This window comes from Misgurnus anguillicaudatus, chromosome 20 (genome assembly GCF_027580225.2).
Source record: "Misgurnus anguillicaudatus chromosome 20, ASM2758022v2, whole genome shotgun sequence".
Classification (NCBI taxonomy): domain Eukaryota; kingdom Metazoa; phylum Chordata; class Actinopteri; order Cypriniformes; family Cobitidae; genus Misgurnus; species Misgurnus anguillicaudatus.
In genome coordinates, this window is record NC_073356.2 from 17,537,047 (window position 1) to 17,551,385 (window position 14,339).

The 14,339-nt window shown below is 36.7% G+C and overlaps 3 protein-coding genes across 3 annotated transcripts in view; 1 reads left to right on the top strand and 2 right to left on the bottom strand.

The window, feature by feature from the left end:
* Positions 1-9,678, bottom strand: part of elp2 (elongator acetyltransferase complex subunit 2) — a 35,485-nt gene extending 25,807 nt beyond the window's left edge. Inside the window, exons 1-10 of the mRNA XM_055219468.2 lie at positions 9,489-9,678; positions 9,146-9,224; positions 8,838-8,908; positions 8,457-8,595; positions 6,347-6,424; positions 6,038-6,102; positions 5,655-5,721; positions 3,819-3,962; positions 2,959-3,042; positions 2,693-2,793 (exon numbers count right to left, since the gene is read on the bottom strand). Coding sequence (XP_055075443.2) covers positions 2,693-2,793; positions 2,959-3,042; positions 3,819-3,962; positions 5,655-5,721; positions 6,038-6,102; positions 6,347-6,424; positions 8,457-8,595; positions 8,838-8,908; positions 9,146-9,224; positions 9,489-9,620 — 960 coding nt within the window. The 5' untranslated portion in view covers positions 9,621-9,678. The remainder of the gene's footprint in view (positions 1-2,692; positions 2,794-2,958; positions 3,043-3,818; positions 3,963-5,654; positions 5,722-6,037; positions 6,103-6,346; positions 6,425-8,456; positions 8,596-8,837; positions 8,909-9,145; positions 9,225-9,488) is intronic.
* Positions 9,679-9,849: 171 nt separating this feature from the next.
* abitram (actin binding transcription modulator) lies at positions 9,850-11,537 on the top strand. The gene is made up of 6 exons (XM_055219470.2): positions 9,850-10,020; positions 10,178-10,229; positions 10,400-10,529; positions 10,665-10,741; positions 10,841-10,910; positions 11,043-11,537. Exons 1-6 carry the CDS (start codon positions 9,960-9,962, stop codon positions 11,175-11,177), a joined length of 525 nt encoding a protein of 174 aa, XP_055075445.1. The 5' UTR covers positions 9,850-9,959; the 3' UTR covers positions 11,178-11,537.
* Positions 11,538-13,070: 1,533 nt separating this feature from the next.
* Positions 13,071-14,339, bottom strand: part of ctnnal1 (catenin (cadherin-associated protein), alpha-like 1) — a 77,614-nt gene continuing 76,345 nt past the window's right edge. Inside the window, exons 18-19 of the mRNA XM_055219469.2 lie at positions 14,239-14,322; positions 13,071-14,135 (exon numbers count right to left, since the gene is read on the bottom strand). Of these exons, the coding sequence (XP_055075444.2) occupies positions 13,971-14,135; positions 14,239-14,322 (249 nt within the window). The 3' untranslated portion in view covers positions 13,071-13,970. The remainder of the gene's footprint in view (positions 14,136-14,238; positions 14,323-14,339) is intronic.

Genomic DNA, 14,339 nt, shown 5'->3' on the forward strand with positions numbered 1-14,339 from the left:
TACATGTTATACTATAAACATTTACAGTAAAGAAACATGTGGTATTTGGTGATCATTGGTAAATGTAGAGACAATAATAAGAAATATAAATGTGTGCAAAACCAATTTTCTCATCCTCCGCAACAATTTTCAGTCATTGTTTAAGCCCTCAAGGAACTAACATTTTCACAAAAAAAAATTGTTGGAAGGGACATAATTGACTGTGACACTCAAGATGGCTGCCAGGTAAGCACATAGATATGTATAAAGGCTAGATGGCTCGTCCGCGCTGCTGGCCAATGGAGTGCAACGTCCGCATTTTGGCGGCCATCTTACGACAGGGCGCTCGCTCACTCGTAGCATTGAGTTTTAATGATGCAGGTACTTTTAAATGACCATAACTTGCTTAATTTTTTACCGATTTTCAAACGGTTTGGTTTGTTATAAACGTCAAAGATGTACCTATGACACTGCATACCTATACTAAAAATAAAAAATAAATTCATGAAACATGTTAAAGCATCCAGAATTATAGCCACGTTAATAACGTTTGTAAAAATCCAAACCGTTTGAAAATCGGCAGAAAGTCGAGCAAGCCACGGTCATTCAAAAGTACCTGCACCACTAAACTCAATGCTACGAGTGAGCGAGCGCCCTGTCGTAAGATGGCCGCCAGGTGATGCCGTTAGGGACTCCACCTTGAGCCATCTAGCCTTTATACATATCTATGGGTAAGCAGTTCTTATTTTTTTTCTGCAGATAAAAGTTGAAATTTTGTTTGTCATAGTACCTAGACAACTTTTTAGTTCTCATTACCGAAACATGAGTTTGTAAATACATATATTTAATGTAATATCATGTTGCGGTAATGATAATTTTTTTATAACGATAATCTAAAAAATGTTAAAAATTCTATAGGAAATATTTTTAAATTCTCTAAAAATAATAGTTTTAGTAAGTTCAGACCTTAATCTTATATGTGCAAAAAAATTGGCTTCAAGGGCTTTTTTTTAAATCTGATGCTGGACACTTTCTAAGGATTTTGTGAGAATCACCTGTATGCGAACTTATGTGCATGGTGGAATGCCAGACTTACGAAGTACAGTTTGCTTGACTAGTACATGTAAACAGACGTCCGATGCATGCGCACTGCAACAAAATGCAAAGCATCTCCTTGGCTGCATACTACATACATTCTCCTGTAGACGCATACACGACCTAAACTTACAATGTACGCAGGTTTCAAAACTCCAGTGGTGTGCATTCAGTACATGCCAACTCTTCTAGTGACGAAAATTGTGTCATGCGCACTGTATGCGGACCCACTTGTTTAAACAAACAAACAAACAAACAAACAATCGACCACACTTCTGGCTTTACGCTACAAACTTATCACTGTAGATCATTTTTTTTAAACAGCACAAGTAGTTTTGTAAAATATGCAGAGATAAATAATGATCTCTCTCAACTTTATCCGAGTCCCAGACGAAAATGCATGTTTAAGCAGCCTTAAAAACATCTTGCACTGACATATATCTTAACATATATTAGTGCCATTGTTTTGTCTCAAGATGCACACAAGTATTGTTTTTGTAAGGAATGTATGAACAACTTAATTGTTATATAACCAAAGCCTAGTCCTGGATTTATTTAAACCATGTCCCAGGGAGGACACATATGGATGAAAAATGCATACCTTGAATGCACTGTAAGTCGCTTTGGACAAAAGCATCTGCCAGATGCGTAAGTCCAAAAATAATGCCGTCTTAAATTGCACTTAAACTGAAAGTCAAAATCGGGGATCAGGCGGTGAGAATTAGATATGATAACAGACATTCGTTTTCGTTGTAGGCGGGGAACATGTCAGTTCAAAGGCTCTAATTCACATCAGATAACCTAGATCACACTTACCTCATATCGAATGCCCTTTACCGCATGACACAGAAGACACATGCAACACACAGTAGGGAATACGATCTCCCCTTTTGTAACCATGTACAATAACCTAATACCTAGCCTAGACTTCTCACTGCTGCACTTCACACCCTTTCATTTAATTGGACGTGCTAAAGCATGACAAAACATGCGAGACATTGTACGACAAGCGTCAGATTCAGGAGCCTTTATGCAGAGCAGTGATCTAAGCCCTGAGATCAAAGTTAGTTTTTCTTATTAATAAACCACCAAGCCATGCCTGTTATCTGCTGCTGGGACGCCAATCAAAACATCCTATTATAACTAAAATAAAATAAGAAGGCATCATCCCGCTTTGAGGTTATCCGAGGTACTGCCATACCATTTCCGAGAAAAACTTGCCAATCATTCACAGTCGCTCTATGGAAGAGAACAAGCTTATCTGTGAAATTCTCTGCATGTGGATTGAATTTGACAGAGTTGGCAGCGTATGGTCAGATGGCACATGGAGAGGTGGAAGGTGTAAAAGTCCACTGATGCAAGAGCTTCACAGAACAGATAGAGAAGACAGATGGGAGACAGGCAGACGCATGCACATTTCCATATGCATGGGATATCCGAATTATGTACCAGGTTTGACAAATGCACAGTATGATAGAGGAATGCCGTACTGAAAATGTGAACTAATATACGTGTACATTGATTATTTGAACAGATTTTTCTAATCAAATACACAAAATTAGATTTAAAATGTTAATAATACAACACTATTTGGTAAAAAGTAAGTGATGTGACTGACCTGCTCTACCCACACACCTGAATCCTCCTCTGGTCCCCATAAGATCATGGTCTTGTCCATTGATGCAGACAGCAATTTCAGAGGCTGTTCCACTGAGTCACCTATAGGGGGAGACAACAAGTAATAAAACAAAAGCTTGGACAAAGCAGATAATTGCATAGCTCATAAAGGTTATAAAGTAAAAAAGAGATCGACGTTTATTGCCTGCGACCCTGCTTAAACAACAAAAAAAAAAGCATCAGGAGAATAAAAGCATGCAGGAATACCTTTGATGAGTGGAGGTTGCCAGTGAATTCCATAAACCCAGTTTTCGTGACCAGCTAACACAGTTTCAAGAGTCACAGCAAACACTAAGAACAGAAAGTCATTTTTTGTGTGATCTACTTAATGTACATAATGTAAAGACATTTTTTTGAAAATATAACCTTGAAATCTTTATAGGGGACATATCATGAAAATCTGACTTTTTCCATGTTTAAGTGCTATAATCGTGTCCCCAGAGCTTCTATTAACCCAGTAAATGTGAAAAAGATCAACCCAGTAACTTAATTTTGGTAAACCATTTTCTGTAAGGATGTGAAAAAATAGGTAATTGAAATTTGGCTCCCCCTGTGATGTCAGAAGGGGATAATACCGCCCCTGCACTATCCAACCACGACACTGCCATTTAGTGCAGCGATCAGCTCATTTGCATTTAAAAGGACACACCCAAAATGGCACATTTTTGCTGACACCTACATAGTGGCAATTTTAACATTTATTTTGAGCTAAAACTTCATATATGTACTCTGGAGACACCAAAGATTTATTTGACATTTTAAAAAAGTCTTGTGAAATGTCCCCTTTAATATTCTTATATCAATGATAGAAATAAAGTGAAATCAATATTTGAAATCATAATTAGATTATGAGACTTCACAGACAAGGTCACATATAGGCTAAATAATAATATATTTACCAGACTACTTCTAACTTTTCTTAGTAAGTTGTAACTTGCATGTGGGATTTTACTAGCAAATTGTTAACCAAACAAAGAACAAGCTTAATAAATCATGACATGGATTTACAGTTTAGGAATAATCAAATATTAAACTTTACAGTAATCATCATCTCAAGGCAACCTCACCATCTCCAGACACTTCAAAGACATCCTCCTTCATTTTGATGACAGTGTCAGTCTGTTGCTCTAGTTCAGCAGCAGTCTTGGCAAACAGCCTCCAAACTCTGATCAGACAGTCCTGAGAACAGCTGGCTAGCAGGAGCTCTCCATCTAAACATTCAAACACACATTGATGAATGAAACGACAGTATGTGATGCTTTCCTGCTTAAATATTTGAGCAAAAGCTCCCTTTAGATTAACAGCAAGCGCAAGTCCCATGCATTATAAAAGAACAGGACAGCACAAGCAGAATACTGTAGCTGTGTCTCGTTTCAGTAGACTGCGTGCATCCTCCAGAGGTCGCATTCGAATCCTGCATACGTCATAAGGCTGTCTCATTTCAGATAAGACTGCAACCTTCTTTCATGGGAATTTAGAGGATGCATATACCATTCACTGCTGCAAGTAACCCACAATTCCTTGCGTCGTGGCAAACAACGTCATTCTACACACCGGCAGCTGTAAATACTAGTGAAGATGTGGTGTTTAAATGTAAGAGTAGTTTCAAGTTTTTAAATAGTTTTACCTTAGACGATAAGGTTAAATTAAATTACCTTACACACATAATGTATAAGGCACCTTTTTAAATATTAAAAATATTGAGGTAATGCAATTTTTTTATAATGCACACCCATTTAAATTGTGATTTACATATTATGATAACATGTGTCATCTGTGGCAATTTAACAGACGGATCAGTAGGATCAGCTATAAAAATAATACCTTAATGTACAGTATAGAGATATAATACGTTTTTTGTCTGTTGAATGTCCTATGAAGGACGTCTCGTTTAATTCTAGGTTGATGACCCTCCGCATATAGCATCTCTCAGAGGATGCAACCTCCGGAGGAATGCGAACGATGCAGCCTTCTGAAACGAAACATGGCCTGTATCTTCTTTAAATGTACCTTTAGCTCATAGAAACACATTCACATCATATTTCAAAAAGGAATAATTCTGATTTGTAACTATTGTTATTCTTGATTGATGACTGTGATAAAATTTCCATTACTGTAATGTAATAATGAAACTCATCTGGTCTAAGCACAATTACTTTTTGTCAATTAAAATCTCCATAACCATTAAAACATATTTTTCAATGATATACAATTAAATCACAATTTAATTAATATGTTTATCATTTTGGTAATGAATGTGAAATTTGCAATATAAAAGTTGGATGGGACCGAAAATAAGGATTTCATCATAAACATGAAAACAATTTATTTTTTATTTGATTTTGGGGTGAATTATGATCTGGTGGCTTTAGGGTAGACCAGGGGTTTTCAAAGTTTTTGTCTGCAGAACCCCCTTGACCTAAATTATTTACTAAAGGTACAACCAAAAATTTTAAGTAAATATTTCAATAACGTAATATCACATTTGCATGTTTTCAAGTTTTTATTAGTAGCATTTTACATAATTATTGTTAATATTACCAGCAGTTATTGGACCTTCATCTGGTCATTTCTTTTATTGGTACATAACATTTTGCATGAGTATTCAGTTTTCTGATATATTGTAGTGTTGTGTAATGGTCACATGACAAGCAGATTAACAAATATATATTTTGTTCGTAAGTATTTTATTTCACTTTTTAATTTAAATTTTATGATTTAATTATAATAATTGTATTTTTTCATCAACTCACGAACCCCCTGCAATTCCCCCACGAGCAATCATGGGTTCGCCCTTTTACAAATACTGGAAAAACACATTGTAATCTCCACTAGTGGTTACAAAACAGTGGCGAAACACTCTTTGAACCTATAACCAATATAGGAGTGCATAAATTCATTACCTCTGTTGGCCCATTCCACACCTCGAATCCAGTCCTCGTGACCAGCCAGTGTCAAAACCCTCTGAAACTGAACAAATCCACAGGCAACATGCAAAACATCACATTTAAAACAGATAGGTTATGGTGCTTACCGGTGTAAAAATTCACATTATATGGTTTCATGTGTCAAAAGAGCCCAAATTTATGTATCGACAATTTTAGCTCAAATTTAATCTCAAAGTGAATCCTATTTCCCTAATATTCTGATCCTGAGATACTGTATGATCCCCTTTGGATGCCTTCTGGCCTGATGATTTACAAAAGAGCTGGAACGCCTCAAAAACAATTTTAATTAATGTAAGTAAAAGATACATAACAATTAATAAACAACCTAACAACCATACCAGTTCATTGTTCTGCACATACAGGTGCACTTTGCTATCGTCGCCCCCACAGGCAAGTACAGGAACTGCGAGAAGAAAAGATGTAATTATCCTCCTGTGCCTCACAAGGACAAATCTCTGAGGTTGACAAGTGACGAAGTCTTTAAACAGCATCTAGAAGCAAAATACAGCTACAGCCCAGCAGTGAATGAAAGGTAAGAGGCAGTATAACATCGCCCCAGGACATATTTAAAGCACAGAATGAGATTTCAACATGTGATACAGATGGACAATGTAGCAAATCAACACAGAACGGCGGGCACAGCTCACCTCTGCTGCCTGGCAACAGTGCCAAGGAGACATCCATCACAAACCCGCTGCCGAAAGATATGGTCTGCAGGCATTCAGCTAATGAAGAGAGCAGAAACTCCAGACATTACCACCAACCTGCCAGCTCATGATAAATTCTGATAAGAATAATAACTTTTTCTTTTATAGTTGGTTAGAACAGTCCAAACAATCTAACTATATTACAGCAATTACCCGGTAAACCTGTAGGTAAAACTCCTGGCCTGAAATTAAATATGATGATATGCCCATAATAATTTGGGATAAAAGAAAATCTGTTTCTGTGTCTCGGCAGACAGCTAATTAGATAAATGTCATGAATGGTAGAGAATGATGCAATTCACCATCATTGCATGCCATGAGGAAACTATGCAAAAATATTTTAAGTGTCAAAAACAAGCTCATCCAAACTAAACACATGTGGACTACTTTATTATGCCGTAACAAGTACATATTTAACAGTATAGGTGTTTCAACCAATACCAACACCGACGGTGCATAGTGGCCACAATGGGGCCCTAATGATCACCAATCTGAAGCCTAAAACAGGCCCTGTCCCATGGTCTTCCTACAAGTCCACGCTTTCGTGATGTAACGGCCCTTTGACTGTCAAGAATAAGTCTGCCGTGAAGCTCGGGCAAGTGTGGGCTAAGGAAAAGTGCGCCTTAAAGGGATAGTTCAGCCAAAAATGAAAATTCTTTCTGTCATCATTTACTCCCTTTCATGTTGTAACAAACCTGTATAAATTTCTTTGTTCTGATGAACACAAAGGAAGATATTTTAAGACATTTTTGTAAGCAAACTGTTTGTGGACCCTATTCACTTACAATACAGTATTATTTTTTCTACTATGGACGTGAATGGGGTCCACGAACAGTTTGGTTACAAACATTTCTCAAAATATCTTCCTATCCCTTTAAGGGTGCATATTAACCAAAACTCTTTTTTAACCCAAAATGAAAAATCGGACACCCGACGGCTATTTTAAACTGAGTGGATCTCAATGCCTACTCTTAAATTACATTACATTTTTGATTGGATAATATTTTGGATCAGCAAAAAATAATAAGGAAAATAAAACAAGAATTAATCAAGAAATTATAAGCATATGGAAATAGAAAAGAACAAAGTTACAAATAAAATATAACAGTAATAGGAAAAGAAAATGAATAAACACTACTCCAGTCTTCTTCATTCTATAAATTAAATATAATTTATCTTTTTAAAGCTACAGAAGTTAGGGTTAGGGTTATAATGTGCATTTGAGCAATTATTATTAAAGAGATTATTATCATTTATGCGTGATGTCTTTTGCTTATATTTTGTGTATCTTCTGACTGGGTGGGCCAGCCGTCAATCTGAGTGGGCCAGTGCCACCCTGGCCCTTATTTAGCCTTGCCACTGGCCCTTATTTAGCCTTGCCACTGCACTATGATCTTGGGGATACCGGCAGCCATTGCAAGTCCATGGGACCGCAAGTCCAGATCAGGGGCACCATCTGGGACGCAGGCACAAGTGAAACACTATATGCTATTTTCACCATGCCCGAATGAGTCCTATGCAATTTGTTTGCAATACTGGAAAGTATTTCTGCAATTTATTAAGTACTAATTTGTTAATATTCAAATCAGATTTTTATATATCATCCCAATGTAGGGGCACACATTTTTTTTGTAGATCTGGAAACTAGAGTTTCCTATTTACCACTATTTAACAGTGCTGCTTAATTTATCTCATGTCAATCAAATGGCCCGATACCTAATAAAAAAAAACATATATAAAACAAATATTTCTGTACTAATATCAATATGGTATCGGCTAGTCCAGCTAAAATTCTTGAGATTATTATATTATTATTAGTGTGATTTGTAAAATATATAACTAATATTCATAATGTTTTACACATGATTTTAACATAAATTGTTCCATTGTCTCTGTACAACAACACTGAAAGAGTTCTAATTTAAAGAAATAATAATAATTTACAGTATCTAACCAGCAGATGTCAGGCTTGGAGAAAAGGAAAGGTCCTCTAATGATTTTAAGCTATGCAATTAAAAGCTTTTAAATTCATAATCACCATCTTTTTTACCTTTATCAGAGGTGCATGTCCAAAGTTTAACAGTAGAGTCAGATGATACTGAGGCCAGCAGTAAGTGAGAGGATAGAGAAACAGCATCCACTGCACACACCGGCCCTGAGTGCCCTGAACATACTGCACATACAGTGAACTGTGATAGAAGATAAACAGAGATGAAGTCAATAAAAAACAGTAACTTCTTTAGAGCTATGACTGAAAAGTTGTTACTGTTTTTGTGGTTAATATACGTATTACTTTACATTTATTTTAGCTTAAGTTTTGGTTAAATATACCAATAAATCTGAGATACCTAGCAGAATATATACGATGTGTTGTTCCACAAGCATTTTTGTCACTATAGGTGTGTTAATATTCATAATTTGTAAGATGTACCTTTCCATCATGCTTCTCCCAAACAATAACATTATTATCAGACCCACCAGACACCAACTGTGTTTCTGAACCTACAGAAACAGAAAGATCAGGTTTCTGTCCTTCACTTTGTTTTGAGTGTCTACTGTAGAAGTAATATAGGTTACATTTAAAATAATAAAAGTAGAATCATGTTTTACAAATAGTTATGGAGTACATTTACTACGTAGAATTGTCATTTTCTAACAAGCACAAATCATTTGTAAAGAAATAACTTTTCAAGTTTAAAAATACTTAGGAATACTGTTTATTACAGATTTCAGACTTACTGCAGTCATTTTTGTACACCCACTGGACAGTATTCACCCTTCCAGTATGTTTGTTCAGGACCTCGACTATCTTAATTTCCTGACGAGAATAAAAAATAAACAAAGGTGAGACACCTGCCCCTTCGATTAGATAGATTTATTATGTATCATTATTCATTAAGAAACTACTTTATATATTTTGAATGTAAGTGTGAATATATATTTTCCACGTCAATGCATTACAAAAAATCGAAACTTTATTTAATGTCATAGTCAGTGATCACTAGTGAGAAGTAACTATGAAGCATCATCTGAAGTTACATCATTTACACTCAATCTGAAAGAAAAACAATACAGTCAATACCTGCGGATTATAAATGGCAACTGAATTACATGTCCCAAATGCGATGAGACCTCCTCTGCCCCATGACACAGCATTAGGAGTGCGGTTGGCACAACAAGACACATAACATGTGTCCATTACAGACGTTTCCATCTTTAGTGCCGCTGTCTGCGTGTTACAGTTAAACTGCCCTCTGAAAACATTCAGCACTACAGTAGTTCCGCAGTATGTTATTACATTTGCGTTTCTAACACTAAGTTTGAAAACAATAAATTGAGATGAATAACAATTTCTATGAAATATTATTAAATCGTGTATATTTGTACCGTTATACAACGACAGATACCAACATCTTAATTCAACCGGAAGTGAATTCTGACGAGACGATTTCTTGTGTAGCAAGATTTGTGGTCCGGCTTAAAACTCAAGTGTTTGTTTGTTTTTCTCTCATATGTTTTTCCGACAAAGTGCTGTTTTTAAGTGGTATATATCATGGAAGACAGAACAACTCCATCAGTAGTTGACCGATATTTTACCCGTTGGTACAGAACAGGTAATGTGTGCTGAACATTAATAATAGCATGCTGGGTAAAGATTGCATTGTGGTTTAGTATTTTGAGTAAGCATTCTGAAGCATCACCGTAACTGATGAAGTATGAAGATGTTAACTGCTAACAGATGATAATCTGATTTGTTTTATACATGTGCAGATTTAAAGGGAAAAGCACTTGAGGATCACTGCATTCTACAACACTCCAATAGGTAACGCATGTTTCTAAATCGAAACCCTCTTTATTCCTACATCTACTGTATATAGTGTTGTTTCTGCACTATATCATCTCAATACTATACACTATAGCTTACCAACTGCATGATTTTGTATTTTAGTGGCTCAGGCGTAAAATGTAATCTCCATATTTTCTCCTTTTCAGGATTTGTGTCATCACACTTGCTGAATCCCACCCCATCCTTCAGAATGGAAGAAAAATCAAAAACATCAACTATCAGATCAGTGACGGGTGCAGCCGTCTGAAGAACAAAGTTTCTGGAAAGTCAAAGAGAGTAAGTGCCTGTACCCGTCACCAGTAAATTTTTTCCCTTCATACAGAAGGATTGTCTTTAGTGAATTATATGCTGTAACCTATATAACACATGAATTGCAATTATCAATGTGTAAATGTGTGTTTTACTATACAGGGAGGTCAGTTCCTCACAGACTTTGCCCCTCTATGTAGAATAACATGTACAGATGAGGAAGAGTATACGATATATAGGTAAGTCTTATTGGCTTTTAACCACACACTAAAACTGTAGATCTAATATCACTTTATTTCTGTGTTTGCTAAAATAATCTGCTTGCGATTCTTGCACAGTTGTATCAGAGGACGCCTCTTAGAAGTAAATGAAGCTATTCTTAACAGGCCAGATCTGTTACTGGAAAAGGTAACCACCTGTTTCCGTTTTCATCTCATTTTAAAATATTACAGAAATGTAATTTCAACATTTAGTGATAATGGATAACTTTATATACTTGTATTGTAAGACCAATTCTGTTTTTTTTCTTTAATCGTACAGCCTTCCACAGAGGGGTACATTGCTGTTATACTACCTAAATTTGAAGAAAGTAAGAGCATCACCGAAGGCCTCTTGACTAGAGAACAATATGAGGAGGTCATCTCTAAAAGAACAAACAATCAAGAGCCTTCCTGAGTACAGCTGGAACGAGTGTTTGACTGAAGAACAACTTCAAGAAGGCAAAAGCAAATGGTGCCCCAGTTGCCTGGCGCTTAAGAACCCACCTGAAATTAGATCTTTAGGCAATCCTGGATTTTACTGCATTGCACTGTAAGGGAGCTCTGAACAGACATTTGCATTTTGGTGGTCTGCACCAGAATTCATGAGATACACGAACAAGCTCATGTCAAGGTTTTTTGTATTTCATTTATTGTTTCGTTTTAATTTTGAGGAAAGGTCTGAATGTTCACAGACAAATTTTCCCTCATGTTGCTATGAAACAGTTTAAGTTTTGCAGACCATCTATAAACGCTTAATAAAAGGAAAAGACTCCCATCTGGGCCCATTTAATATGTTAATTTAAAGGGACACTCCACTTTTTCGAAAATATCATTTCCAGCTCATTTTCCTAGAGCTCCTAGCTCCCCTAGAGTTAAACATTGGATTTTTGGCGTTTTGGAGTCCATTCAGCTGATCTCCGGGTCGTGCGGTACCACTTTTGGCATAGCTTGGCATGATCCATTGAGTCTGGTTGGACCATTAGCATCGTGCTGAGAAAAACTAAAGAGTTTGGATGTTTTTCCTATTTGGAACTTGACTCTTCTGTAGTTACATTGTGTACTAAAGCCGCCTTTCCACTGCACACGACATACGGAAACAACAGTCGGAGTTCTCCCCCTACTGGCAGTCGTAATGAAGTTTCAGTTTAATCGTATATGGGAGAGAAGCTCATTCCAGCGCAAGAGGCTTAATTCTAATGTGTTTCCCATAGTGGAATAAATAAGTGAACGCAAATGAATGAAACAATAAACAGCTATGCATATATGACAAAGATAGCAAATATTTTTGGAGACAACATATAAAGACAAGATTAAAGTAATAACATACACGAATTAAATTAATAATGTATTACTTATCAGAAATCAAAAGTGTTTTTTAAGGATTCAAGTGTTACTAATTGAGTTAAACCAAAAGGATTGATCATTTTCACCTCACACACAGTTTGTGATTGGAATACAATGAAATACATAACTTCCGGTCGACATATCGCATGCGGTTTAGTCGCACAAGTTCAAATTTTTTAACGGATCCAACGCTCAAAACGGATCCGATATTTACGCATCCGCAGATGGTCGGCACCTCACGCAACCCCTTTGCGACTCTTCATAGGAAATGAATGACTTCCGGCATATCAGCCGTCGTTTGTCGTGTGCAGTGGAAAGGCGGCTTAAGACCGACGAAAAGTTGGGAGTTGCGATTTTCTAGGCGGATATGGTTAGGAACTATACTAATCGGGCACTTTGCTGCCGTAACATGGCTGCAGGAGGCACAATGATATTACGCAACTGCCCGAAAATAGTCCCCTTGGTTACTTTCAATAGCAGGCGCAATGATATTGAGCACTGCCCGAAAATAGTCCCCTTGCTAACTTTCAATAGCAGGGGACTATTTTCGGAAAGAGCATAGTTTCATTGCGCATCCTGCAGCCATGTTGCGGCAGCAAAGTCCTTGATTATTACGCCAGAATGAGAGTATGGTTCCTAGCCATATCTGCCAAGAGGTTGCAACTTTTAGTTTTCTGTCAGTCTTTGTACACGATACAGAGAAGAGTCAGGTTTGAAATAGGAAAGGTATCAAAACTTTTTGGTTATGTTTTGGCGAGATGCTAATGGTCTAGTCAGATTCAGTGGATGATGCTAAGCTATGCTAAAAGTGGAGAGATCGGCTGAATGGAATCCAAAACCGTAAAAATCAAATGTTTAATTCTAGGAGAGCTAGAAAATTTTAATATTTTTAAAAAAAAGTGGAGTGTCTCTTTAATTAATACAGTTCAAACTAGTTTAATAAATAAATCACGCAGACATCATATTTTAAGAAAAATAACATATATTTAGATTTTTTGTGATTAAACAATCATTCAACGGTCCAGTACTAATACAACTGCTTATAGCTGCACAATCATCTCTAAAGCTTATGGCTGATTGACTGTAGGATGAATCAGAGGATCAACTGTATATCACTAGAACAGGTATGAGTGAATAAAACCCTAATACAGAAGTGTCTTTTTATCTGTGCCACATTAAAATTTTCCTTTCAGTACACAACAGTTTAACCTATTAATTCAAATACAGTCACCCCAGCCTTTTAGGTTAATGTACCAAACCTTAGCTTACATTTTTATATTGACATAAAAATACAAATCACAGTGACCTACAAGGCAGTCCATATTACAAAGTACACTTTAAGGAACTGATTCTTTATTCATGAACATCCTTCAGAAATGCCTCTTTGGAAAATGATGTTCCTCCCCTTTAACGCTCAACCAGAACCTTTTAACATTATGGCGCTATATATCCAAAGTCACTGAAATTGTGCATTTCAGCTCCGAGCAGACCACCTTGTGGCAAGACCAGTGTAGGAAGATGATAAAAACAGTGGATATATTTGGCATCAACTTTTACATGAGGCAGTTATGTTAAATACAGTGTACAGTTTGTCCTGCTTCAAAATAAGTAAAGTACTGTTGTAGTCGAATATTGTCTGGGTTAAAACCATAGCTTATTTACCAGCCATTATACTCAAACAGTTGCATAATGACTTAAACACATGCAATGCAGAGGTTTCTTCAATATTTTTTGGTGTCTGGAATGAGGCTGGTAACGCTAACGCTATTAAACACCACAAAGCAAACGGGCAAAAGCACAAAGAATGGCATGTTGTGAGTGCATTGTGTGCGTAAACGGCTTTGGTTTACGCTCTTTGGAGCGGCTATTTGCTCTCCAGGAACGTTAGATTGGCCATGTGATGCTCGAGGGATTTGACCCCGAAGCCGTTGGAGCCCTTGCCGTTCAGAGTCTCTTCGCTGATGGGTGCGTTCAGCTGTTTGTCCCTCCAGTGTGGTGGAGAGCCCACACCAATACGATCTAATTTACACTAGGATTTAATTTAAAGATCAAAATTATACACACATATGTTTTACAAATCATTAAAGAGCAAGCAAATTTAGATCATATCAGAGCCGTGTGTTGTAACCAACCTTCCTGATGATTTTATTACATGTGGGCAGCAGGTAGACCACCACTGTAAGTATGCCTTTGGTATTCTGTATGGATGCGTCAACCTGAAAAAAACAAAACA